This window comes from Myotis nattereri (genome assembly GCF_964212035.1).
Source record: "Myotis nattereri genome assembly, chromosome: 15".
In the NCBI taxonomy this organism is placed as follows: Eukaryota; Metazoa; Chordata; class Mammalia; order Chiroptera; family Vespertilionidae; genus Myotis; species Myotis nattereri.
The window spans coordinates 23,487,162-23,514,937 of record NC_138090.1 but is presented as its reverse complement, the minus strand read 5'-3'; the positions used below and the strand labels follow the sequence as shown (position 1 = coordinate 23,514,937).

Here is a 27,776-nt window from a genome sequence, read left to right as displayed (position 1 = left end):
ACTTTAAGTGCTTAGCTGTAGGTTGATTCCCACAAGGCAGAGTCTGAGATGGAGTTTAGCATGCAGGGTGTTTATCAAGCAATGCCCGGGATCAGCCCTATCAAGGAATAACCCAGTTAGTTGGTTACCTGCATGCAAATTTGCTCACATATGAAGAACAGTCAATAAAATGATCAATGAATACAGGGAAAAGAGAATTTATAAGAGAGAGGGGAGAAAGGAAAGAGAAAAAATGCCCACCATTTGAAAACAATGAGTCTTAAATTATATATATACTAGGGGCCCGGTGCACGAAATTCGTGCACTGGGTGGGGGGGGGGGGGAGTGTCCTTCAGCCCAGCCTGCCCCTTCTCACATACTGGGAGTCCTCAGGTGTTGACCCCCATCACCCTCCAATCGCAGGATCGGCCCCTTGCCAAGGCCTGACACCTCTGGCCTAGGCGTCCGGCCCAGGCAGCAGGGACCTGCAGTGGCAGCGGGGGGTGCCGCGATCGCGCGGGCTCCGCCCGTGCCCCTGCAGGATGCCTCTGGCTGAGGCGTCTGGCCTGGGCAGCGGGGACCCGCAGTTGCAGCGGCCCCACAATCGTGGGCTTCGCTTTAGGCCCAGGCAAGGGACCCCTAGCTCCTGGGACTGCCAGCTTCGACCGTGCCCAGCTCCCAACGCTGGCTCCACCCCTACTTCCTGCTATCACTGGCCAGGGCGGAAAAGGCACCTGATTCTCCGATCATGGCTGGGGGAAGATAAATAGCTGCAGCATTTATACTGCTGTCTTTGATTCATTCAAAGGATTAAACATTAATACTTTAAGTGCTTAGCTGTAGGTTGATTCCCACAAGGCAGAGTCTGAGATGGAGTTTAGCATGCAGGGTGTTTATCAAGCAATGCCCGGGATCAGCCCTATCAAGGAATAACCCAGTTAGTTATTCCTGCCCCCCAGCTCTTAGCTCCCCCCTGGGTTTCCAATCACTGTCAGTGGCAGGGGGCTTCTTCCTGCTTTCCCTTTCGCCTCCCTGCATTGTGCCTACATATGCAAATTAACCGCCATCTTGTTGGCAGTTAACTGCCAATCTTAGTTGGCAGTTAACTGCCAATCTTAGTTGGCAGTTAATTTGCATATAGCTCTGATTAGCCAATGAAAAGGGTAGCTCGTACACCAATTACCATTTTTCTCTTTTATTAGTGTAGATATATTTTTAATTAAATCTTTATTGTTCAGATTATTACATTTGTTCCTCTTCCCCCCCCCCCAACTCTCCTCCACCCAGTCCCCACCCCACCCTCCGCCCTTACTCCCCACCCACTGTCCTCATTCATAGGTGCGTGATTTTTGTCCAGTCTCTTCCCGCCTCCCCCACACCCCTTTCCCCCCAAGAATAGTCAGTCCATTTCCTTTCTATGCCCCTGATTCTATTATAATCACCAGTTCATTCTGTTCATCAGATTATGTATTCCCTTGATTTTTAGATTCACTTGTTGATAGATGTGTATTTGTTGTTCAAAATTTGTTGTTCAAAATTTTTCTTCTTCCTCTTCTTAAAGGATACCTTTCAGCATTTCATATAATACTGGTTTGGTGGTGATGAACTCCTTTAGCTTTTCCTTATCTGTGAAGCTCTTTATCTGACCTTCAATTCTGAATGATAGCTTTGATGGATAAAGTAATCTTGGTTGTAGGTTCTTGCTATTCATCACTTTGAATATTTCTTGCCACTCCCTTCTGGCCTGCATAGTTTCTGTTGAGAAATCAGCTGACAGTCGTATGGGTACTCCCTTGTATGTAACTGACTTTCTTTCTCTTGCTGCTTTTAAGAGTCTCTGTCTTTTGCTCTTGGCATTTTAATTATGATGTGTCTTGGTGTGGTCCTCTTTGGATTCCTTTTGTTTGGGGTTCTCTGCACTTCCTGGACTTGTAAGTCTATTTCTTTCACCAGGTAGGGGAAGTTTTCTGTCATTATTTCTTCAAATAGTTTTCAATATCTTGCTCTCTCTCATCTTCTGGCACCCCTATAATTCTGATGTTGGTACGCTTGAAGCTGTCCCAGAGGCTCCTTACACTATCTTCGTATTTTCGGATTCTTTTTTCATTTTGCTTTTCTGGTTGGGTGTTTTTTGCTTCTTCGCATTTCAAATCTTTGACTTGATTTTTGCACTCCTCTGGTCTGCTGTTGGGAGTCTGTATAATATTCTTTATTTCAGTCAGTGTATGCTTAATTTCTAGTTGGTTCTTTATCACAACATCAAGGGTCTCATTAGAGTCCTTGAGGATCTCACTATATTTATCGGCGGTCTCACCAGTCTTTTCGAGGGCCTTACTAAATTTATTGGTGGCTTCTAGGCAGTTCTTGAAACACCTTAAAAGTGTGGTTTTGAACTCTATATCCAGCAGTTTGCTTTCCTCCATTTCTGTCATTTGTGTCCTGTTTCTTTGTCTCCGCATTTTTTATGCTTTCTTGGTGCACCCCCCTTGTGGTCTTTGTGCACAGTCTTGTTGTAGTTAAGCCTTGATTGTTGTAGGTAACACTGGGGGGGATTTGACCTCTGGCCAGTTGGCTGTGAGAATCAGCTGTGTCTGCAGTGGGAGAACTTCTGTCCTGATCTCTAGGGAGGTGCTAATCTAGCCTTTGTCTGAGGCTATCCAGCAAATGCCTGTGTGCAAGGCTTGGGCGGGGCTAGTCCCAGGGGATCAACAGGGCAGGTGGAGGGAGCAGTTATGGCTGCTCTCAGTCCTGCCTTCAGAGGCTCTGCTTCTCAGTGTCCCAGCAATTGCTGCAAGTACCTTGGAGAGAAAGCTGCCCTCGAGTTCCAACCGATGCCAGACAGACCTGTTTCTCCTGTTTGAGTCTGGGTCCCCAGAGACTCGCCCGGAATTGGAGCTCAGAGCCTGAGACTCCCTCCCGATTGAAAATGACAACCATGCCCTCAGCCGCCAGCCTGCTCCGCATGCACCTCCGCACCTTAGTATTTTACTTCCGCATCGCACCGCCTCTGAGTCTCAGTATGCTTTTCTCTTTCCTTCTAGTTGTAGAATTTCCACTCAGCCAGCCTTCCTGTGGTTCTGGGTGATGTCCATTCCATCTTTTAGTTGTATTTTTGAAGTGGTTGTGCGAGGCAGCAATCTCCGGTGTTTACCTATGCCGCCATCTTGGTTTCTCCCCTAAATTATATTTTTTAGGTAAACTGATAGCTGGCATCTAGCTAAGAGGTCAAACTGAGCCTTGAGGTCCTTGAACAGGCTGACAGAAGGTAGTAAAGAAACTATTTCACTTATTTATGGATTCTCTGGAATCCTTGAACATTTAGCTGTGGGGCATACAGCAGGTTGTCTCTGTGATGTCTCAGCATCTTTAGTTAAGTCTGCCCTCCCTACACCATATCCTTTATCAGATACATTATCCCTTGCAGCAGCCTCCAAGGTTCCTTTACCAAAACTGAGGGCTCCAAGGAACACAGTTTGAGAACCATTGGCATTTTTAGTCTGTCCTTATTTTACCAAAATTGACATTAGGCTTCATCAGTGTAGGGCATTTATCTGTTTACTTTTTATTTTTTAACCTTATTATATATTTTTATTTTTAAAAAACTGTTTTATTTTTATTTATTGCTGTGTCTTAGGTCTTCAACCAGCTGTCTAAAACAGAGTAAGTGCTCAATAACTATCTGTTCAATTAATGTAGGATTCAAAACAAAAAGTAGGATTCAATTTTATCTATCTCATGAAATAACCATCTCATTTCTGTTTGACACTGAAGAGTCCTTAACAGGAAGTAAAACCTATGATGCCTATGATGCACAGGCCATTTCTCTTCATGGAGAGCTGCAGTCGCATTTCAATCTGATACAGTTTTAGTCTGATTTCCCCTAGCACAGAAAATTAGGCATGCCCATCAGCATCACCTGGATAGCTTTAGGAAAACACAGATTCCTGGGCCCTATCCCTAAATATTCCTACTTGGTATGTATGCAGCAAGGCCTGGTTATTTTCAACATAGGGGGGACGCATTCATTCATGTCTCGATGCCAGGCCCTCTGGGAGAGACTGGGAATATAACTGGTAGGGGGGAAATCAGTTCCTGCTCTACAGCCCTTACAGATAAACATATGGGAAGTTTAAAAAGGCCACTGGACATGAATACAGATAGTATCACCCCAAATATTCATACAACTAAAAAATAACCAGGCAGGTCCAACATGGGAGGAGAAGAGAGGATGAAAGGGTCATGCTTGCTGGTTTTCCTTGTGTTTGTTTGTTTTTTACATTTCCAGGGAAATACTGTCAGTGGGGCTTGGTTACCATGTGAAGCTGGCCACTCTGGTCTCTGGATTTCAGGTGACTATAACCCTGTATGGCCTGGATGGAGAGAGTGAGCCCCACCACCTGTCAGGCCCTGACATTCCAGTTTTTGAACGAGGAGGAGTGAATGTCTTCTTACTCTCCACCCTGTTCCCCCCGGGGGAACTGAGGAGCCTGTGGTTGTGGCATGACAACTCAGGGGATTGGCCATCCTGGTGAGTAGGGGTTGAGCAAACCACAAGAACCTACTAAGCCCTAGGCCAGGGCTGGGCACTGTGCACTTGCTGCCTTGCTGATCCTCACAGCCTCTGAAAGACACATGGAATAGATTCCTATTTCACAGATAAGGAAACTGAGGGTCAGAAAGGACCACCAGAAGATAAACAATCCAATCAAAAAATGGGCAAAGGACCTAAATAGACACTTTCCGAAAGAGGGCATACAAAAGGCCAAGGGAAATATGAAAACATGTTCAAAGTCACTAATTATCCAAGAGATGCAAATCAAAACAACAATGAGGTATTATCTCACACTTGTCAGAATGGCTATCATCAACAAATCAACAAACGACAAGTGCTGGAGAGGATGAGGAGAAAAGGGAACACTTGTGTACTGCTGGTGGGAATGCAGACTGGCGCAGCCACTATGGAAGACAGTATGGAGTTTCCTCAAAAAGTTAAAAATGGAACTCCCATTTGACCCAGTAATCCCACTTCAAGGAATATATCCCAAGAAACCAGAAATACCAATCAAAAAGGATATATATGTACCCCTATGTTCATAGCAGCACAATTTACCATAGCTAAGATTTGGAAACAACCTAAGTGCCCATCAGCAGATGAATGGATTAGAAAACTGTGGTACATCTACACAATGGAATACTATGCTACTGTAAAAAAGAAGGAATTCTTACCATTTGCAACAGCATGGATGGAACTGGAAAGCATTATGCTAAGTGAAATAAGCCAGTCAATGAAAGAAAAATACCACATGATCTCTCATTTATGGCTAATAAAGACCATTATAAACTGATGAACAAAAGTAGATACAGAGGCAGAGCAGCAGCAAACAGACTGTCAAACTACAGCGGGAAGGCCGGGGAGGGTTGCGGGGGTGGGGGTGGGGGTGGGGGGTAAGAGATCAACCAAAGGACTTGTATGCATGCATATAAGCATAACCAATGGACACAGACACTGGGGGGTAGGGGAGGCCAGGGGGATGTCAAGGGGGGGGGGGGGAGGAGACATATGTAATACTCTTTGTAATACTTTAAGCAATAAAACAAAATTTAAAATAAATAAATTTTAAAAAACACATATATAATTACATATTTTTTGTGATTAATCACTATGCTTTAATTATGTTCAATTTGTAACAATGAAAATATATCCTGCATATCAGATATTTACATTACGATTCATAACAATAGCAAAATTACACTTATGAAGTAGCAACAAAAATAATTTTATGGTTGGGGGTCACCACAACATGAGGAACTGTATTAAAGGGTCACGACATTAGGAAGGTTGAGAACCACTGGCCTAGACAAAAGGTAATTTTGCCCTGTTTTAACATTCCAAAGGATAGAGGAGTAGGATGTGCAAGGCAGTTCCTCTGGGATGGTAACTCTGACTCAATTTTGAAGTGGTTCTGCTGATATTATTTTTACAATATGTATACTGGGTAGAATATAGAATAGCCCTTTGAAGTGGGTACAAGATATAGAAGAGAAAATTGAGTGACTAAGAAGTCAGGGAGCTTGGCTAAGGCCAACAAGCTTGGCCAAGGTCACTCAGCTAATGGGGTGGAGTTGGATTTGAACTTGAACCCCAGTGGGTGGTGTCACCCTGAATATATCCACTTTCTACTACAGCTCCCTGAGATCAAGCAAGCCCCTTCGCGGCCTGCCCTGGTGGTGTGTCCTGGTGGGCTGGCGCCTGGTAGCCGCCACCAGCAGTGTGGCAGCCACCAGCAGTGTGGCAGCCACCAGCAGTGTGGCAGCCACCAGCGGTGTGGCAGCCTTCCTCACCATGCTATATGGTTTGCACTACGGGAAGACCAGCTCCCTCAAGTGGCTCATCTCCATGGCTGTCTCCTTTGTAGCGAGTGTGTTTGTCACCCAGCCCCTGAAGGTCAGGACCCCTTACTTTCTCTCCTGCCAGCTGCCGTGTTCTAACTTCAGCTGTTCCTTCATCTATTTGTTCAACAAAACTTCATGGAACACCACCTCTGTGCAGGTCCCAGGGCAGGAACAATAATGAAGATGAGTACCATGATGACCCAAGCTTTTGGCCACTCACTCTGGGCCAGGCTTAGTGGTTTACTGAGATGCTGGCATTTCATCATCACAATCACCCTCAGGAAGGACACTGCCTCCATTTTATAGATGAGAAAACCTGAAGTTAGAAGTTAAGGTCAGCCTTAGCTGGTTTGGCTAAGTGGATAGAGCATCGGCCTTCAGACCAAAGGGTCCCAGGTTTGATTCTAGTCAAGAGCACGCACCTTGGTTGCAGGCTCCTCCCTGGCCCAGACCCTGGTCAGGGCTCATGCAGGAGGCAACCAATTGATGTGTTTCTCTCACATTGATGTTTCTCTGTCTTTCCCTCTCTTCCACTCACCCTAAAAATCAATGGAAAATATCCTTGGGTGAGGATTAACAAAAAGAAAAACAAAATATCACAGAAAGGATATTTTTTTAAAAAAGAAGAAGGTAAGGTCATCCAGCCAGTGAGGCTCAATGGTTAAGTGTAAACCTATGAATCAAGAGGTCATGGTTTGATTCCCAGTCAGGGCACATGCCTAGGTTGTGGGCGCAATCTCCAGTAGGCAGGGTAAAGGAGGCAGTCGATCAATGATTCTCTCTCATTGAAGTTTCTATCTTTCCCTCTCCTTTCCTCTCTCTGAAATCATACAAGCACTAGAAAAGAAGAAGTAGTAGTAGTAGTAGTTAAGGTCATAAGCATCCTGCCCTAGGCTACATATATAAATAGGAATAACACCAAATTTCCTCAATTCTAAGATGCTTTTACTTGTAAAACAGGCCAGCAATTTACAGGAATTTGACCTTCAGATAAAAAACCCAAGTCAACTATTAGAAGATGCAATCCTATTTCTGAAATGTAAAGTTACTGTCAGAGTAGACGAAATATTGAGCCCTGGCCTGGAGTTCGAGGTCACAGCTTTCCCTGGAAAAAAATCAGGTGGTAGGAGTACTGTGTGTGGGGGTTAGGGGAAGCTAAAGAAAGGAGGAGGCATTTTCAGTGAGTCTTTACGCCTGTGAGACCCACCAAATCCCCTACCCCATTACCTCCCCTTGGCCCTCTGCCTTGTCATCAACAGCCTTTGTCAGAAGATTTCAACAGTTCCTGACACCTCCCCCAACCTAGTCTGAGAATTTTAAGAACAGAGTCCTAGGCCTTTCTGTTTCTAATCAAACCGCACAATCCTATTATACTGTGTACTGTGGTACTGTTGGGGAGGAATAAACTTTCCTCTACCCTCAAGGTGCTTTCAGCTGGTCTAAGAGTTAAATCTACGTGAGACAGATTAACAAGAGGAAATAACCAAATTTAATACACACATATGAATGGGAACCTGATATACATGAAGGAGTCAGAGAACCCACATACATGAGAGGTTCAAAGACAGAGAGGGAAAATGAGATATTTATGACACTCTGAGCTAAGAATCACCTTGGGGCTTCAGAGGGGAGGAAGGTCATTGCAGGATGATAACAGCAGGTGTTCAGGAATTAGTTTACCTTGCCCTACAAATAGGTCCTAAAAACTGTAATAACTCTTACTATAGGCAAGGCCCCCAATTTAAATTAAGAGAGAGGTAAAAATTGCTCATGAGCTTGCAGGGCCTTGATTCCCTCAACTCAAAACAATTCACATGCCAAAGAAACTTATTGGAGAGGCCTGTTCTGAATCCTTACATCAGAGATAGTATAAGGGCTAACCACTTAATACAGGAAGAAAGGGAGGAGGGAAGCTTAGCTCACCACACTGGAGTATAAGCCAGGTGCATGCAAGCCCTGGCCCTTGCCCTTCATAAACATGTGCCCTCTCTATAGAGGATGGGCTAGTTCCTACCTGACTTCCCCAGAGTATGGCTCCTGGGACAAGGATATAAAAGTGGCCCCAGTCCCACCCTCTCTCAGACCAGTAGTTGATAGTTTCCAACTTGGGCTTGGGGTTCACCATGGGTACTTTCCAGGTGCTGGGGTTTGCTGCCTTCTTTGCACTGGTCTTAAAGAGCGTGGAGGACGAAGAGGAACCTATGGCCTCTCTCCCGGGATATCTATCCAGCCCAGGTAATGGTGCAGGCAGGGGTCTGGAATCTGATAAAGCTGAGAAAGCCCTAGAGAGCCCAAGCACTGAGTGAGTGGTCCAGGCCTCAGATCTTTGCTCCCCATCTGCTCTTCTCCCCTGACTGGTGAAACATCCCCAAACCATCCAGAATAAGTGACTCCATTGTTGCTTGAGCAATTTTATTCCTTCTCTACTGGGCCTTTCTATCTGACACCTAAGCATGACTCCTTGGCCATTAGAGGCACACCTGGGGCCGTGCTCTGTGCTATCATTCTCTGTGTAATCTCAATCAAGCAGCTTTCTTCTCCAAGGCTCAGCTCCCTGGTCTTTAGAATGGAAAAAAACACACACACACATACACAAAAGCATGTGGGTGGGCTGCAAAGATTGCTATAAGTTAGAATTCTAGGAAAAGGATCTGCAAACCATAGCCAGGGGCCTGAATCTAGCCCAACCCCTATTTTTGTAGTTTTACTAGAACATAGTCAAGATGAGCCCTGTTGGAGGAGCCCCATGACCAGACCCTTCCCCCATCCTGATTTCTTACTTCCCAATAGAAACTCCTGAGGGTGCTGACAATAAGAGAATTACAAAAGCAAACAAGCAAACAGAACAGAATCAACACTCTTATAGTCTATGCAGTTCTCTTGAGCTTCAGGGAAAATAAAACAGGAACTAACAAAAGCCCATGTATCTACATCATTACGCAGTGTAGTTTTTACCCACACGGGCCTGTATTCTTCCATTCTAAATTAGAGTTTTGGCTTTGCAAATCCAAAGGTCCATTAAAATCTTCTTCCTAAGACAAGAGTAATTTTTCTCCAAGGAGAGGCCACCTTCCAGAATAATTAAATATTCATTAAGTCACTCCTTTGGCAATTATTCAGGGAGTACTTGCTGTGTGCCAGACAGTGTGATGGTCTGGGAACATAATTTATATGAAATCTACTTGTAATGTATAATTCATTGATTTTAGTAATTTATAGAGTTGTGCAACCATCATCACAATTAAGATTTGGAAAAGCTTCATCACCCCAGATTACCTCTTGCCCATTTGAAGTCAATCTCTGCTCCCACCCCAGCCCCAGGCAACACAGCATTGACAAGATAGAACAGGTTGCTGCCCTCGCAATGAACAGCCCATGTGGGAGACACATTAAATAATTAAATGCACAAGTAGACATATAAGTGTGAATTGTGATGAGAACTAGGTGTGGGAGAAGAAGAGAGAGCAGGCCTCTCTGCTGAGGTGGTACCTAAGCTGGCTCCTGGAAGATGGGGGCCAGGAGGGATTATACACTGGAAATGTGCAAAGGCCCTGAGGTGATATGCAGCTTGTCATTTTACAGCAATTATTGACAGTGTGGGCGAATCATTTGGGATTGGGGGGGAAAATGGTTCAAGATGAGGGCAGAGAGGTGAGTGGGAAGCAGGTCACTCAAGGGCCTTGTAGGATCTGGGTCAATGTTAGGGTTTCAAAGTGTTTTAAATAGGAGAGCAACATGGCCTATTCGTGATTTTAGAAAGATTACTATGGCTACTCTTGGAGAACAGAGGTATTATGTTAAAAGTGGAAGTGGGGAGGCCAGAAGGATGAACATCAAAATGGTCCAGACAAGAGATGACATGTGCTGGCAGTGAGGGTGAACAGAAGGGAATGGATTTAAAAAAAAAAAATAGTTGGGCTAATACACCCCTACCAGAATGGCTAATGTGAAAAAAAGTGGTATCACCAAAGGCTGACAAGGATGAAGAGAAACTGGAGCATTCATGCATTGCTGGTGGTAACATAAAATGGTATAGCCACTCTGGAAAACAGTTTGGCAGTTCCTTTAAAATCTAAAAACAGACTTAACATATGCTCCAGCAATTGGACTCTTAGGCATTTATCCAAGAAAAACAAAGACTTATATTCACATAGGAACCTGTGGCCAAATGTTCATAGCAGCTTTGCTTCATTTGAAATAGCCAAAAGGTATTTGGCCACTCCAAAGAATCTACCCAAGAGAAATAAAAATATATGTCCACACAAACACCTGTACTTGAATGTTCATAGCAGCATTATTCATATTAGCCAAAACTAGAAACAATCTAAATATCCATCAATGGGTGAATGGAAAAACAAAGGTAGTATATCCATACAATGGAATACTACTCAACAATAAAAATAAACTAACTGCTAATATATACAACAACATGGATGAACTCCAAAAATTGAAAGATGCCAGATACAAGAAACTAGGTACATATGATTCCATTTATATGAAATATCTTGAAAAGGAAAAGCTTATAGAGGCAGAAAGCAAATTAATGGGGCTCAGGGTGGAAATAGAGTGAAAGTGGGAACTGACTTCAATGGGACATGAGGGAACCTTCTGGGGGTGATGAAAATGTTCTAAAATTGGATTGTTTTAAATTTACTAAAATCATTGAATTGTAGACTTCCAATGGGTGGATTTATGAAAATTATATCTAAATAATGTGGTCTGAAAAAGATGATGCTGGAATTAGACATGACAGGAACTTTGAAATACTAGTTACCCTCATTCTTCCATTCTTCAAAGTTTTGAAAGTGATGGGATCCATCTTAGAATCCAGGAATGCAAGGAAGATGGCATCCAGGAGTAAGTAACCCTTCAGGGAGGGGAAGGCATTCATTTTTAGTACCAGGAGAATTCCCCACATGAAGAAAAAGGGATGGAGTTCTGGGCACTGGAATAGCATGGCAGAGCATGGAGGGCAGTGTTGGGTACCACAAAGGAGGAACTGTGAATCCTAGCTGTACCTGGTTGCAAATGTAAAGCCTGATTCGACTGCCCATGGGGGAACTGTCCTTGTGTTCTGCTTTCACAGACCCCTCCACCTTGTTCCGAGTACGAAGAAAAAGCAGAAAGGATGTCTACCAGCTGCCTCTGACTGCCAACATTGAGAAGAAGAAAACCACTCACCTCAAGGAACAGAAAGCATTTGCCCTAACCAGAGAAATCTTGGGTAGGCAGCCAAGATTACCCATGAGCAATCTTCCCATTTGGCTGGTTCTCAACACAGACTTGAAAAGAAACTGTGCAACCTCAGATGAGCCCCACACTGCATCTTGGACATTTTCCCAAGATATTAGCTCACTCCAGCTTCTGCCCAACACTTAAATTCTTTCAATGGCCCTTCAGATCAAATTCCCCACTGTGGCTCCATCCACCGCAGGTCACCTCTCTCGGCCCCTTGTGCCCTGAGCTCCAGTGACACAGGATTCTACAGCTTCTGGGATGCTGTGCCCGCTCCCGACCCCAGGCCTTTGCCCAGGCTGTTCCATCTAGTCTGCTAGAATGTGCTTATCCCTCCTCCCTACATTTTCTTATCGCTAAGTCCTCCTATTCTTTCATTCTCAGCCCAAAGACTATTATATCTTCAGGCAGGCTTCCTCTGACCAAAAGCTTTAAAGCCTATGTATATCTTAGACTGGGTTCCCCACAAGCAGATTTGGGTACATATGGTTGGTTTGGGAAGTGATTATGGAGAACATTGGTAGGGAAGGGGAAAGTGCAGGGGGAGAGAAGAAAGCCAGTGGCAAGTGGGGTGATGAGTGGTTTCCATGTGGACAACTGGGGCTCAGTCCTGCTGGGGAACCTCAGTGGGAGCATGTAGTACACACCCCCAAGTTGTAACCCACTAGGTCACTGGTGAAGGCTGCTCCTGAGGAGAACACAGGCCTTGCAGCACTCCTGGCCTGCCTTCCCACTGGCTGATCATGATCCTGGCCAAAGCAGAGAGCAGGGAGGCTTGTGCAGGAGGAGTAGCATGTGCAGAATGAAGAGTTTCAAGGGTGTGTGGGCAAAAGCCATGAGAAGTCATCGCAGGAAGAGGTTTCCATGATGCAGATTCCCAGGCCCTGACCCCAAGATTCTGATTCAGTAATGCTCCTCATTCCCCACATGATTCTGATATCTGACCTCCTAAACTAAATCTTTGTACCTTCTTTGGCCCTTACATCACACTCACCAGTCTCCTACAAGACAGGTGAGCTCCATGAGGGCAAGGAACACATCTGTCATCTTCACCACTCTATCCCCAGCATTACAACATGGCAGATGCCCCATTTTTAAAAAATTCTATTTAGGAAACACTTATATAACATGAATTTGAGCAGGCACTATTTTAAGTGCTTCATAAATATTAATTTCTTGACTTCTTTATCACAACCCTGTATAATATAGTTATTATCCCCATTTCATAGATGAGGAAAGTAAAGCACAGAGGGTTAAATCACTTGGAAAGGGCATATAGATAGAAAGTGACAGAGCCAGGATTTGAACCTAGCAGAAGATTCATGATCTGTGAACTCTTTCTTTCTGTTGTCTCTATAAAAATCAGTTCCGTGTCACCAGAGAGGTGAATAATTGGCTACAAAACCTCAATAGTTCAGATCCCATTTGCCATTCTGTTTCCTTCCTGGGCTTGATGGGAGTGGGGACTCTGCCTGACCAGGGGCTGTGCTTCCTTTCCCAGCATACCTGGGCTTCCTGTGGATGCTGGTGGCCTATGGACAGAGGGACCCCAGTGCCTACCACTTCAACAGACACCTTAAGCATAGCTTCACCCAAGGCTTTTCAGCTGTCCTGGGCTTCCAGGAGTTCTTCATGTGGGCCAACACCACCCTTGTACAAAACCTGTATAGTCATCACCCAGGTATGGTCCCCTTGCCCCAGGACCTGTGTCAGCCACCTGGTGGACTGTTCTTTCTAGGAACAAGTGTGGGTCTCTGTCAACAACAGCCTTAGGACCATATGCTTTAAAGGAGAAACACTAGGAAGACTGTGTGTAAACAGAGAAGGGCCCTAACCCTCTCCTGATGCAGAGTGGAGAACTTCCTAAATGAGAAGTAACTGAGCATGAATCTGCTAGGTGGAAATGGTGTCCCGGGCAGAAGGAACATGAGAAAATATGAGGCATGGCACATTCTCAGAACTACAACGTGTTGTTTGGCTGCAGTGTGGGGTAGGAGTTGAGTAGCAGTGAGAAGCAAAGCAGAAGAGAGAAACGGGGGCCAGATCAGGAAAGGTCTCGAAGTTCATATTTTATGCTCAAGGAAATGAGAAGCATTGATGGTTTCTACCTGAAGGAGTAACATAATCAAACTTGTAGTATAATCAAACTTCCAGAAGGATCACTCTGGAAATGTGGAATTTGGAGTACAGGGTGGGTAAGTTAGTATGCTGGGGAGAAATAATACAGCTGATGCAAGGCTAAGGGACAGGAGAGATGGGGAGACAAGGATGAATGAAGACAACAATGAAGAGGTAGAATTGATGGCCTTGTTGACCATTAGGATGAGGGTGTTGAGGGAAAAGGTACAGATGGTCTCCAGATTGATGAATAGGTGGTGAGGGTGCCATTCCCTAAAATTAGGCAGGAAGTAGACCATGTCCTGGGTGGGGAGATGGTGGAGCCTGTGATTAGCCATGAACTTCTCTTGGCTGTCTCCACAATGGGTACACTGAAACTTACATTAGCATCCAGGCCAGGAAGCTTGGAATGTGCTAAGATAATTTTGCTTACTTGATTTACTCATTTGCTTACTTAATTAACTTATTATCGATCTTCAGGTTTCATCACTGACGGGAACTCCAAACTGGTTGGCAGTGCTCAGATTTGCCAAGTGAGAGTCCAGGAAAACTCTTGCCCTCTTGCTCCCGGGTTGTGGACTTCTCTCGATGGGTGCCATGCACCATATTCCCTGGATGTTGAAGACCTGTCAGACTATGGGGAACACTGGAATGCCTCCAACCTCAATAGCAGCAATGGCTTCTCCCAGGCTTGGCAGTACCAGAGCCAGAGCCAGCGCCAAGGGTATCCCATCTGGGGCAAACTCACTGTGTACCGGGGAGGAGGTTACGTGCTCCCCTTGGGCACCAATCGCCAAAGTGCAGCAAGGTAAGGCTAACTTGATCCATGTGGAGCTGAGGAAAGACATTTGCTGGAGTCCAGCTCTGAGTGTCTTGTGCAGGCTTCAAAACAGAGCTGAGCCAATGTCATTTATGTCATTGTGGGGGATTCAGAATCATTCAGGTCATATTTTTCAGGACCCTGGAAACTGCAATCTCGGAGTTGGAAGGGAAGTGCCCCTTCAGCATTCTCAGCCTGGTGATCTCAGTCTAATGCAGGGATGGACAGCTCACACTTACACAGAGCTGTCCACCAGGCAAGTGAGAAGTGGTTAAGACTTAACCTTACAAAGAATTGTACAGGGTCTATATGCTACTGTTTCATGGATGTTGGCAGAAGACATGAGACTCCTGAGTTAGAGACAAAGGACTTTATTACAGCAAAAGCTTGTAGCAGAGCTTCGTGGTAGTTTGAGTCAGTTCCCTGCCAAGGGCCATGGTGGATATTTGCATATGCAGTGAGTTGCAGGACCAAAGAGAAACAGTGAGCTTGGAAGTGTTCACAGTTTTCACAGTGGCAGAAGCCTGCTGTTTGTCCAAACAAAAATGCCACCTCATCCCTCAAGGTTGTCCACTGCAAACACAGCCCTGAGAAATGGCCTGGGTGAAGCTTAGCCAGGACCTAGCATTTCTGGAACACCCAGCACAGGGACAGTCAGGGCCCATGCAGACTGCCTCTCCCAGTGCATTCTAGAGTCAGAGAGCCCTGGATTGAAACCCTGGCACTGCTCCTATTAGCTGTGTAGCCCCAGTCTCTGACTCTGTATTATTACAACACTGAGGTTGTTTATGATGGCAGGGCCCCCATCCTGCCTACAACACAGGTAACAAACCCCTAAGAGAATAACTGGCAGGAGTCCTCTGAGATTAAGGACAGGCCCAAAATAGTCTATTTCTGATTGAGGTCTTTTCCTACCACTTGGAACAACTGATACTCTCTCCCTGCTTCAATGTACCAAGCAAGATGCAGACACACAGGAACAGGGCACCTTTTAAAACAGTCCCATCATTATTGTTCTAAGTAATAAAAGCTATCATTACTTTGCACACATACACACACCCATTCCATTTTCTGTGCACAATGATCCTGACACTGGTGTTAACACCATTGTACAGTAGATGAGGAAACTGTGGCCTAGAGACGTGATTAACTTGCCACAGGGAAGTTAGGATTTGAGGTCCCTCCAGCACATGCCCTTTCCACCACACGAGCAGGCAGATCTCTAGGAACTAGTCTCATGGGAGTTACCAGCCCAAGATGAACATTGGCAGCTGTAGGTGCTCCTGCCTAAGCCCCTGATGTCTTATGTGGCTCCTCTAACACCACGGTCCTCATACTTTACAAAGCATCATAATCCCCTAAAGGGCTCATCAAAGCACAGATCCTCAGGCCCCATCCCTCACGTTTCTGATTCCTGAGGTCTCGGTGGGGGTTGAGAATCTGCATTTCTAACAAGTCTCCAAATGATGACAATGCCAATGCTGCCAGTCTGGGGACTCCACTTTGAGAACCTCTGCTGTAACAGTTAGGAAACACTGGTGCCAACACATTACACTATGGAATGGGAAACTGGGACCACTCCCAGGAGCAGCCCTAAGGCCTGGTGGCCCAGGGAGCAAAACAGAGGCAGAGGGAGTAGTTTCAACAGAAAGCCCTGGCCTCCTCCCCAGGGCTGAGGGGACAGGGAGCCACTTAGGGAACAGATGCTCCTAAATGCCCCTCTTCCCGCAGAACTCTCCAGTATCTCTTTGACAACACCTGGCTGGACAGCCTGACCAGAGCTGTGTTTGTGGAGTTCACTGTCTACAATGCCAACGTCAACCTGTTCTGCATCATCACTCTGACCCTGGAGACCAGCGCCCTGGGTAGGCATTTGCCTGTGAACCCATCTGCAGTGTTCCAGAAGATAAACCCTCCCCTCCCTCTGGGCTAGGGGCCAGCCCCCCAGTGCCAGAGCTCCAGGGCAAATGGTGGTCTGGGAAATTCAGGGGTGGTTCTTGGTTCTCCCTGGGCACCAAAGGCAAGGCTTTAGGGTTGCTCCATCCTATTCCTAGCTGCCCCACACCCCCCCTTTGGCCTTGTCTCTCAAGTTACCCTAAGAAAACTAGTTGGGGTTTGAAAGCAGTTCATACCCCTGAGCTTCCCACTCTGGTGGCGGTGGGGGGCTGGCAGTGAGGGGCAAGAAGGGGGTGATCTGGTAACAGATACCTTCACCTTAAACAATATTTTACTTGTACCTCAATCTACAGTGTGAAATACATTTTACATCATAATCCAACACACACAAATATACACAACTGAGATAACAGCTTCAAAAATATTTCCCTTAACTACGTGATACACTGATATTTTGCATTCTGTTCCGCTTTCTATTCTAGTTCTTTCTCCCCATCCCCCCACCTTTTACCATCTTTTAATGCTAATCACAATTTTTTGAAAACATTGACCTAAGGTCTCTTCAGCTAATAATCAATTTGTCTAAATGTCAACCACCTTTCTTTTGATAAGGAAACATTTTTAAAACATGTATTACTTTTATAAAACACTGTAATGTTTGTAGATTTTTAAAATTTTCAGAACTTTGAAAACACTTTCCATTATCATTATCATATCAATTTCCATTACCATTCCCCATTGTCAAAAATTTATTTCAAATCCTTATTTCGAGCTTATTTGTATCTCTTTTATTTTCCCATTTATTTTTGTCATCTTTTTGGCTTTAAAAAAATATATGTTTTTATTGAATTTAGAGAGAGAAAGGGGGAGGGGGGAGAGAGAGAAACATTGATGGATGAGAGAGAACCATCGATCAATCGATGGTCTGCCTTCTGCACACCTCTACCAAGGATGGAGACTGCATGTGTCCTGATCAAACCGGTGACCTCCCAGGGCATGGAACCATGCCCAACCAAATTTGCCACATTGGCCAGGGCCATCTTTCTGGCTTTTTCAGGACCTCTAAACAACTTACACCTGATTCAATTATGTATTTCTACAAATAGAAAGTGTGAGATAGATGTCAGATCTGATTGATGCAACAGGCCACTGATGTCAGTAAGGACTCAGGCTGTTTGCATCTTTCCATCTGCCATTCTTTGGGTTGGCTTTGCTTTTAAAAAAAAAAAAAATCCTTACCCCAGGACATGTTTATTGACTTTTAGAGAGAGGGGAAGAGAGAGAGAGAGAGAGAGAGAGAGAGAGAGGCTTCAATGTGAAAGAGAAGCATCAATTAGTTGCCCAATCAGGCTAGGGATCGAACCTGAAATCAGCTATGTGCCCTTGTGCCCTGACCAGGAATCAAACCCATGACCTTTCAGTGTATGGGACGATGCTCCTATAGGCTCCTATAAACCCAGCCAGGGTGGCTCCTGGCCACCCAGCCAGGGCTTGGCTTTGTTTTTGTAGGCAGTAGCCTTATTAATCAACTTAGTTTTTAAAAAATAATTTCAATACAAAAAAATGAAGGGAAAAACACAAATAGATAAAAGATGATTCGGAAGAGGGTTGAAGTTTAGGCATATTGGTCAATAGATGAATGGATTCTTGGTGAAATGTATTTAGATGAAATGTCTTTAAATGGGCCACTGTGAAGTAAACTGATGCTAAGTGGGTGGGTATGCTTTGGCTGAAGATGACTGAGTGCACACACAGCAAGCACCAAATGCAGAGGGGAAGGAGGAAGGTATTCCACTGCAGCTACCTTTGTCCCTTCTGATCTGCCCATTATCTTTGACATCAGTAATTGTCCCCGTTCAGTCTCTTGGGTTTGTGGGTCTGAAGGACCTCTATCTTCTCTTTTGCCCCCAGCCAGCCTCCAGAAAGGCTTGATTTTGAGTCATCCCGCTAATGACTTCTGGTTAGAAACGATGGCTCTGATTGGGAGTGGAGGGTGGGAGTGGGGGCAGTTGGGGGGTGGTGGTGGTGAAAGAAATGCACTCTGCTTCCCAAGAACCTTCTTTACATGCACTGACCTACAGAGCCTGCGCCTGTATCCCTTCATTGATGGCTGGCACCCCTTTGTGGTCGCGGCAGAGGTAATCTACCTCCTGTTCCTCCTCTACTACATGGTCATGCAGGTGAAGGTGGACTTGTAGCTCTATGTGCAAGGGAAGGAGATGGTGGTGTGCCCGTTCCCTCTCCCATCCTTACCCTCTTCCCTGGAGTGGGGTCTGAAAGAGGGGAGAAAAAGGTTCTGTTTACCTGTTTGTCAAGGCAACCTTTGGGGGACCCTTCTGCTGGTCCTGAGGGCTGAACTACTTCAGGAACCCAACTTTGGCACCTCAGAGGAATTAAGAACTCAGAGGGTGGTCCTTCCTGGGTAAGGAAGGAATTGGAGCAAGGCTCCCATTTCTGCTGAACTGAGACTTTCCAAGATGCTGGAGGTGGATATTCTCCATAGCTGGGGTTTCTCTAAACTCATATTGTGGGGGTTCTTAGCACTTTTGTTCTCACGGTGATCCCTGAGAATTAAGAAACATTCCCCTTGCTACCTTTACCACCATGTTGCACAATGAAGTACAGATTTTGATAATGACGATGGGAACACATCCAAAGCATATTAGATGTTGTTTTCCAAAAATGGAAACCAGATACCTAAAAGGGGCATCTTAGCTCCCCAATTCCCTGCTCCAACCACCACCACAGCAACCACTTTAAGAAATATACTTTGAGGGCTTACTAAGAGGCAGGGGTTTTGCTAAGAACCTTATGAGGATTTTCTCCTTTAACACCAGGAGAAAGGTCCTATGGATCCATTTCAGAGTAGGAAGCTAAAGTCCGGATGTGAAGTAATTCATCCAAGTTCAGAATTAAATCCTGAGAGTCTGACCCCAGATCTTGACACTCAACCCCTATGCCACACCATCAGTCTCAAAACTGGCAACACACATGCTCTCTGAGCATCCAATTCAAACTCACCAGTCAACAGTCATCAAATAGCAACTTATGTCTTATTGTTTCTCTAAGAACATCATAGGAGGCCCATTTAACAACTTTCTGAGCTTCATTCCTCTTCTCTCGATTGCCCCTAAGGTGGTTCAGGGAACCACCTTGGGAGTAAAGACAAGCACAGTTCCGGCCACAGCCTTTGATAGAACCTCTGGTTCCTTTCCCAGGGCAAGCTTAGGAGGAAGCAGAAATGGCGCTATTTCCACAGCAAGTGGAACCTTCTGGAGTTGGCCATCATTCTGGCCAGCTGGAGTGCCCTGGCAGTGTTTGTGAAGAGGGCCATCCTAGCGGAGAGAGACATCCAGCGATATCGGAAACAAGGGGAGGAGTAAGTGGCTCTGCCTCAGTCCCAGGTCCCACCTCTGGTTCTGCTTCCTCCAGCTCTGTGTAGCTCAGGGTTGAAAGGGGGCCTTTAAAGTTGTGTTGACCCCCAGAGGATAAAGGGGCACTCTAAAAAATAGCTATAGCCATCACTTAGATTTAGGTTTGTGGTCTGAAGACTCTAAGACAAAATAAAACAGGATCTTTTGCAAATCTTACTTAACAGAGGACCCACTGACTCTGTTAAGATCCCTCCCAGCCTGCTGAGCAGGGTTTTTTCAAGTATTTGTGTGATCAACTACATCTGCTACCATTTACCCAGTGTCCACTCTGTGCTAGGCAGGATGCTCTAACCAATCAGATCCTCATGAGAACTGATGGAGGTAAATGTTATCATTACCCCATTTTATAAATAAAGAACTTGACATTCAGAGAGATAATATGACTTCCCCAAGATCACACAGCTAAAAAGTGGCAGAGAAGTAATTTAAACCTACCTTGTATGTCTCCAGGATCCCAGTTTTTACTTTGAACCATTGCGTTTCTTGACTCACTGATTTTATAGATAGAGCTAACATTTATTGAGTTATTGTTGGATGCCATACACAGTCATAACGATACCACCTTAAAATCATCTACTTTCACCTTTCTGAAACGTCTGAGATATTATCATCATCCCTTTTTCACAGATGAGAAAATTGAGGCTCAGAGAGGTTAAATTGTCTGTGCAAGGTCACACAGCAAGGAAACTCAAGGCCTAGAATTTGAACTCTACACTCCTAACCTCTACTCTAGAATGTTTCTCATTCAACAAACCCAAATTGAGTTCTACTTTGTGCCACACTCATGTTGCCACACCAAATATACAACAAAAACACTACCCTCTCTAAAAGCCCCTGTCCATAAAAATGCCTCAGTATCAATAGAATTCTTTGAGCTCAAAAGTTATCAGAAGTACTTTTATTTTTATTTAAGTTGATTATAAACCTTATGCAGAACAGTTATTTTAAAAACTTAAAGATGGTTTAGCTTTTGAAGGGGTCTGCAAAAGATGACACAGGAGCTAAATCCAGCCCACCACCTGTTTTGTAAGTTATGTTTATTGGAACACGACCACACTCATTCATTTATGTGTTATCTATGGCTGCTTTCTGCTAAACTGGGTTAAGTCACTGGGACGGAAACTGGCCCCCAGGGCCTCAAGTATGTGCCACCTGGCCCTTCACATTAAAATTGTCTACTCCTGCTGAGAGAACAAAGCCTGAGTTCTAGGAAGGGACAATGGTGAGTCTGTTTTAGGTCACGCATGACTGAGATCATTGGCAGCCAGCGTGATTGTTGTTCCAGCACTGTCCCCACACTAGCCATGCTTTATGATTCCTTACAATGAGCTAAGCACATTCTTTTTTTGACATTCACACAAACTGGTTTCTTGATTAGATGAATTATAAAACAATTTTACAGCAAGAGAGTACTCTTTTTTACATTGAGTGTCAGAAAACAAAAGAAATCTGCCACTTTTGATAGAAACCTGAATATAGTTAAGTTTGGCATTATAGGAAACCCTCAGTTGTATTTGCATTAGTCAAATAACCAAAGTTCGTGTTTATTTCAGAAACTTGCAAATTTTGTTTTCTTGTTGAAATAGATAAACCATTTTGTAGTTAGATCCTGAATTTTAAAAGTACTTTTTAAGACCAAATTATATGCTTCATATTCATAGTCTCCCTTTAACCCAATGGTTCTCAGGCCTAGCTCCTCAGCAGAACCACTCAAGGGCATGATTCAACTCTGATGCCCAGGCCTACGAAATCAGGATGTCCGGGGACAGAGCCCCAGCACCAGCATTTTTAAGGTTTTCCTGTTTTTTCTAAAATGTAGATGAGTTTGAGCTCGCTGCCTTAATTAGAGCTAATTGCCATCATAAAAGAGGGCTTACATGGTTATTATTTCCACATATATGAACAATTAGATGACATGAGAGAAGGTTGGGTATTTTAAAAGGGGGAGGAACAAGGTGCTGCAGGAGCCAAAGGAGGAGGCCACCATCCATACAAGCCACCCCAGTCTGCTCAAAAAGGGAGGAAAGTTCTAGAAGGCAGGAGATTAGGTAGAAGAAAGACTTTCACTAGGGCATCATATATGTATATGAAATGCTTTTAAAAACTTGAGATCATATAATTTTGTTCTATAGACTGTTCCCATCTATGTCATTAAATATAAATCTATGCCATTTTTAATGACACACCAACATTAAGACTGAATTTAGAGCCCTAACTGGTTTGGCTCAGTGGATAGAGTGTCGGCCTGCAGACTGAAGGATCCCAGGTTCGATTCCGGTCAAAGGCATGTACCTTGGTTGCGCGCACATCCTCAGTAGGGCATGTACAGGAGGCAGCTGGTCGATGTTTCTAACTCTCTATCCCTCTCCCTTCCTCTCTGTAAAAAAATTAATAAAATATATATATATTTTAAAAAGACTGAATTTAGAGGGCAAAGGCATGAGAAGGGCATGAACGGCAGGTGGGATAGGGGAAGAACCTGGATTTTGGAATCAAGACACTCCTGGATCCCAACTGTCATTCTTCCACCACCAGTTATGCCTCTAATTATGTCACTAGCTGTGTGACATTATGCCAACTCTCTGTCCTTACCTGTAAAGGGAGACAGCAAACTCCCTCATCCGGTGGTTTTCAGTCAGATGACACAATGCAATTACTAGTAAAGTTCATTAGGCCCTCACTTAGCACAGCAACTGGATGGTACTTCCATCCCTCCTTCAAATACAAGGGCAATAGGGACATTCAAACAGGAGAAAGTGGCATCTAGTGACCCCAAACCAGGAGGGGAGGTTCATAGTACTCCCTCATCTTTGTCCTCTTGACCTGGGGAGGATCCCTCCTTTGTCATTCTTCCATAGCCCTGCAGCCATTAACCAAGACTGCTAGGTAACGGCCCCACGAACTAACTGCTGATGCCCCGTGACCATCATCACCATCACTATCCCTATCATAATTATCCTCATCATCCTCATCACCATCATCATCGCCACTGTCGTCTCTGTCTCCTTCATCATCATCATTATCACCATCATCCTCAGCATCACCATCTCATCATTACCTGGCTTGGGGGATTGGGACAGCTCTGTCTCCCAGACCTGTTGTAGGAAGTGGTGGCCTTTGAGATAAGTCTAATCCTGGGCTGAAATGAGTCCAAATGAACTCTGGCTGAGCTGTATACAGTCTCTGAGACCCAATCTTCCTTCTTGGTCGCAAAGGGGTATCAGTTTCAGTGAGACAGCCACAGCTGACGCTGCCCTTGGCTACATCATTGCCTTCCTGGTACTGCTGTCCATGGCAAAACTTTGGCATCTGCTCAGGTTAAACCCCAAAATGAATATGATCACATCAGCTCTACACTGTGCCTGGGGAGACATTTCAGGCTTTGTCATCATCATCCTTATCATGCTCCTGGCTTACTCCATTGCGGTGAGTGGCTCCTTTGGGAAAACCTCAGGGCTGGTCTCCTTGGAAGCAAAGACTTCTCAGTGCTAGGGGATTGGGAATTAGGGTAAAGGAAACCCTGGGAACCTGAGGGAGATGGTGAGTCTTCTGAACCTAGGGCCTTTTAGCTGGGAGCTCATGAACTGGTCACTCCAAATGGAGACCTCAGTTGGGTAAGAGTGAGGAGGTACAGTCTCAAGACTGAGAGGGCCAACTATCTCCAATGAAGGATTCCTTTCTGTATCCAGACCCTGCCTGGTTGTGCCAGTTCTCCCAGTTGCTCAAACATGCACAAAGCGCTCCTTCTGTGTCAGGGGATGTGGAGATGAATTGGGCAGTCCTGTTCTTGAGCTGGGGCAGAGATGGGGAAGTGAGGATGGATGTATCTGCAGGCCATGTCAATGCGTGATTCCCTACACATGAGGCATGAAGTTAGTAGGGCCAACGCCATTTTATTCAGCCCCTTAACACTGAGAGCATTTAAAAATTCACATTTCTTTTGTGACTGAAAAAAAAATTAAACTATCAACTCTTTTTCTATATGAAGAAATGTGAGAAACAAAGACCCTATAATACAGTGGTTCTCAACCTTCCTAATGCCGCGTCCCTTTAATACAGTTCCTCATGTTGTGCTGACCCCCAACCATAAAATTATTTTCGTTGTTACTTCATAACTGTAATTTTGCTACTGTTATGAATCATAATGTAAATATCTGATATGCAGGATGTATTTTCATTGTTACAAATTGAACATAAATAAAGCATAGTGATTAATCACAAAAACAATATGTAATTATATATGTGTTTTCCGATGGTCTTAGACGACCCCTGTGAAAGGGTCGTTCGACCCACAAAGGGGTTGCGACCCACAGGTTGGCGACACACAGGTTGAGAACCGCTGCTCTAATACATCCTGATCTTCATCTAAATATGCTCCCCATGCTCTCCAAGTCCATGATTCTCATCATAACCCTGGCTCCCACTCCTGACACTGTTCAATCTTGACTCACTCCTCACCCTAACCCCTTTCTGAATTATCATTCTGGCTGCATCCAGTCTCTCACGTTACACCATGCCCTGATCTCCATACCATCCAATAATCTATCTTATCCCCACTCATCTCTCTCTTCCCATTCCTGATTCTTTCCCTGACTATCACCTCAACCCTGACCCCCTACTCCATCCCTGACCTCACTCCATCTTCCTTTCTCACCCTCAAAAATAGGGTGAAATGCATTGATGGAGTGTATATGCCGAAAAGCTGGAGTCTGCTTTTGTCAAAAGTACCCCATCCAACCTCTTAGTTCATGTGGATTTATTCAGTCCTCCATACCCAATGCACAGACTGAAGGGAATTACAGTGTCCTCTGGGAATAAAGTCACTGACTCAGAGCCAATGGAGTGCAGGGATTCCCTCTGACACAGCCCCCTGTGGAAATCTTTGGGGTGGAGAATGTGGTGGTGAGGGAAAAGTACGGTGTGGAGAAGGTCCTGTTCAGCAGAAGAAGCCTATTGTCCATCCAACCCAGCTCCCCCTGCGCAAGAAGGATTGGGCCTCAGAGAGCTGTTTCATTACTGAATTTTAGAACAGCCATCTGAGAGAATGTAGTAGGAGCCTAGTGGGTGGTGTGTGAGCCCCAGAAGTGCACATGCATCCATGCAAAACTGGGTGTGTACTTCCACCAACTTCCATGCCTCAGTAGGTACCAGTAGCTTAGCCAGGCCAGGCCAAGGATGTGGCTAACTCAGACCACTGACTCTGTCAAACAACAGGCTTTAGGGAACTGCATGTTTTCTTTTGCTGCTCATGAGGACTCTTTCCACAACAGTCAAACTTGATATTTGGTTGGAAACTCCGCTCCTACAAAACCCTCTTTGCTGCAGCAGAAACGATGATCAGCCTTAAGGTAGGAATCTTCAACTATGAGGAGGTAATGGGGTAGGCAAGGGAACATGGACACTGCTATCTACACCAAGCCTTTACAAAAATTAGAAAAAGCAGTCCCCTCAAATGCCTTCCCAGTGGATATCACCCCTGTATCCATGGCCTGGCGAGTGCATGGTAACTATGGACAAATAAAAAGGCCCCCCTTCCTCCAGGCAGACAGCCCCAATCTAAGGCCCACAGCTCACCCTGGGGACCCCAGCTTACAGAAGAACATCAGGTACTGGCTACTCAGGAGAGGGCTGTGCTAGGGGGTCCCTGGAAGGGAATGCTCCTGACCCTAGCCAGAAATGGTACCGTATTTGGAAAAGGCAGCCATAAGGAGTAGGGATGCTGCCCTCTCACTCTCCTGGCAGCTGTTGAGAGCACTGCCCATACTGCCAGCCTCCAGGCAAAAAGGACTCTTCTGGCTCAAGGCTCTGCCTAACTCTGAGGACCAATTTTCCTTCTGAGGGTATCTAGTGGCCGATAGGACACAGGACCCTCAGGGATGACTCTGGATTTCTTCCTAACAGGTCCTGGACCACAGCCCAGTGCTCAGCTCCTTCCTAATTGGGTCCTGCATTGTTTTCATGACATTCATTATGCTGAATCTACTTATCTCTGTCATCCTGGTGGCCTTCAATGAAGAGCAAAAATACTATCAGGTGAATTCCTTTGGCCTATTCTTCAATAGTCATTGACCTTGAAATAGAAAAAGGTTGGCTGAGCAGCATTAGACATTAGGGGAATTTGAGAGACCTTGAAAGACCATTGTAGCTTAAAGCCTTCATTTCATGGGAGGGGAAACTGAGGACCAGAAGAAGAAAATTACATCACTAAGATCATAAGCAAATGAAGGACACACTAGAAATGGGTCTCCTGATTCCCAGTGTGGGACTGTTCCTTACAGCAGTGATTCTCAGCTCCGATTGTACATTATAATCACCTGGGGGCTTTTGGAAACTACTACTGTTGTACCTGAGACCACTAAAAACAGAATCCCTGGGTGAATGATGCAAGCATGGGTATTTCTGAAATCTCCCTGTGTTATTTTAATGTTCAGCCAAGGTTGAGAACCCATCTATAATAATAAAAGCATAATATGCAAATTGACTGAACGGCCGAACAGCAGAACGACCATCCAAACTTCCGGACAAAGCCGGCAGCCAGGGCTGTAGGGGCCAAGGCAGCCGGGATTGCAAAGGCCTACTCTTGCACAAATTTCATGCATCGGGCCTCTAGTTATAAATAATGAAAGAAAAGTTAGGTAATACAAACAAACTTTAATACCTCATGAAGTGATCAGTATCCATTCAGAGAACTGCAAGGTAGGATGGAAGGCAGGAAGTTTTTATAGGATAAAGAATAAAAATAAAAAACAAGGAAGAGAAAAATGAAAAATATCGATTGGCTGGGGCCACAGAGTCAACCTCTTTGGAGTGAGAAGGAAAAAGAAATAAGTACAGATAGAGCCCAGAGTTGGGTTGGTGTTCGGGGACTGGCTGACTGCAGTACTGCATTTCTGTCAAGGGGAGCATTTGCCGGGACACATATCTTGTCTAAATTTCAGTTTTTTGACATGGCACCCTGGGCAGGAGCAGCTCCACCCTGGGCCTAGAAATTTATTTCAACAAGTCACATGGTGACTTTGGTTCAAATTTTGAGAAACTGCCAAACTGTTTTCCAAAGCAGTGGAACCATTTCACATTAACAAGAGCAATATATGAGAGGCTTTGTACATACATTCCTAATCACATCTGATGAGGGGGTGGAGGAATTCTGTCATTTTCATCAGAGGGGAAGAAGGAACCCCTCCTTGGGATAAAGTGGAGAGAACACAACCTTGAGATTCCCTGAAAGAGATGAATCCCTGGATTCACAAAAGCAAGTCAAAAAGTCAAAGTGACTTTGGCAGGGACCAAGTTACACAAGAAAACCATGGTTTCCCCTTAGAAAGAAAAGCCCCCAAAGAGGATGTATCTATATATGTTGTGTGTTCTTTCTCCCTCTGCAGCTGTCGGAGGAAGGAGAGATTGTCGATTTGCTGCTGATGAACATACTCGGTTTCCGGGGCGTTAAATGTAAAAAACAGGAGTCTAGAAACTGCAGTGAGCAGCCCAAGTTGCTGTCAGAGGCCCAGCCCCCTCCACCTGCACCAGTGGCACCCCAGGTTTAAGCTACACACGATCATCTGTAGAGTCAGCAGAAGGCCAGAGCATTGGGCCTACGCTTACCATTGATTCTGTAATCTCTCCAAGTCAATATTTTCTGTGTCCATGGATAAGTTACCAAGAGTGGCATGTAAAAAAGCCAATAAAAAATGTATATACATACACATACAATTGCCACTACTGTAATATACTGTTCAAATGTATTTCCTTCTAGAAATAAAAATAGTGCGGACTTTGAGGGGGGGAAAAAAACTCTTTTACAGACTAATTATTTCATTAGTCTTTTACAGACTAATAATTATTATTTTCTTAGTCAGGGTTTGCCTTTGAATGGTTCTAGTTCAGGGTTTCTCAAACTGTGT

At 44.8% G+C, this 27,776-nt stretch overlaps 1 protein-coding gene across 1 annotated transcript in view; it reads left to right on the top strand.

Moving 5' to 3' along the window:
* LOC308531424 (polycystin-1-like protein 2) overlaps positions 1-27,419 on the top strand; it is a gene marked incomplete at its 3' end in the record, with an annotated part of 73,077 nt that extends 45,658 nt beyond the window's left edge. The window contains 14 exon segments of the mRNA XM_081108359.1: positions 3,614-3,639; positions 4,265-4,507; positions 6,166-6,424; positions 8,511-8,607; positions 11,459-11,596; positions 13,109-13,288; positions 14,206-14,533; positions 16,277-16,410; positions 18,494-18,621; positions 19,660-19,820; positions 23,091-23,301; positions 25,146-25,247; positions 25,777-25,908; positions 27,258-27,419. Of these exon segments, the coding sequence (XP_080964485.1) occupies positions 3,614-3,639; positions 4,265-4,507; positions 6,166-6,424; positions 8,511-8,607; positions 11,459-11,596; positions 13,109-13,288; positions 14,206-14,533; positions 16,277-16,410; positions 18,494-18,621; positions 19,660-19,820; positions 23,091-23,301; positions 25,146-25,247; positions 25,777-25,908; positions 27,258-27,419 (2,301 nt within the window).
* Between the last annotated feature and the right edge of the window lie 357 nt (positions 27,420-27,776).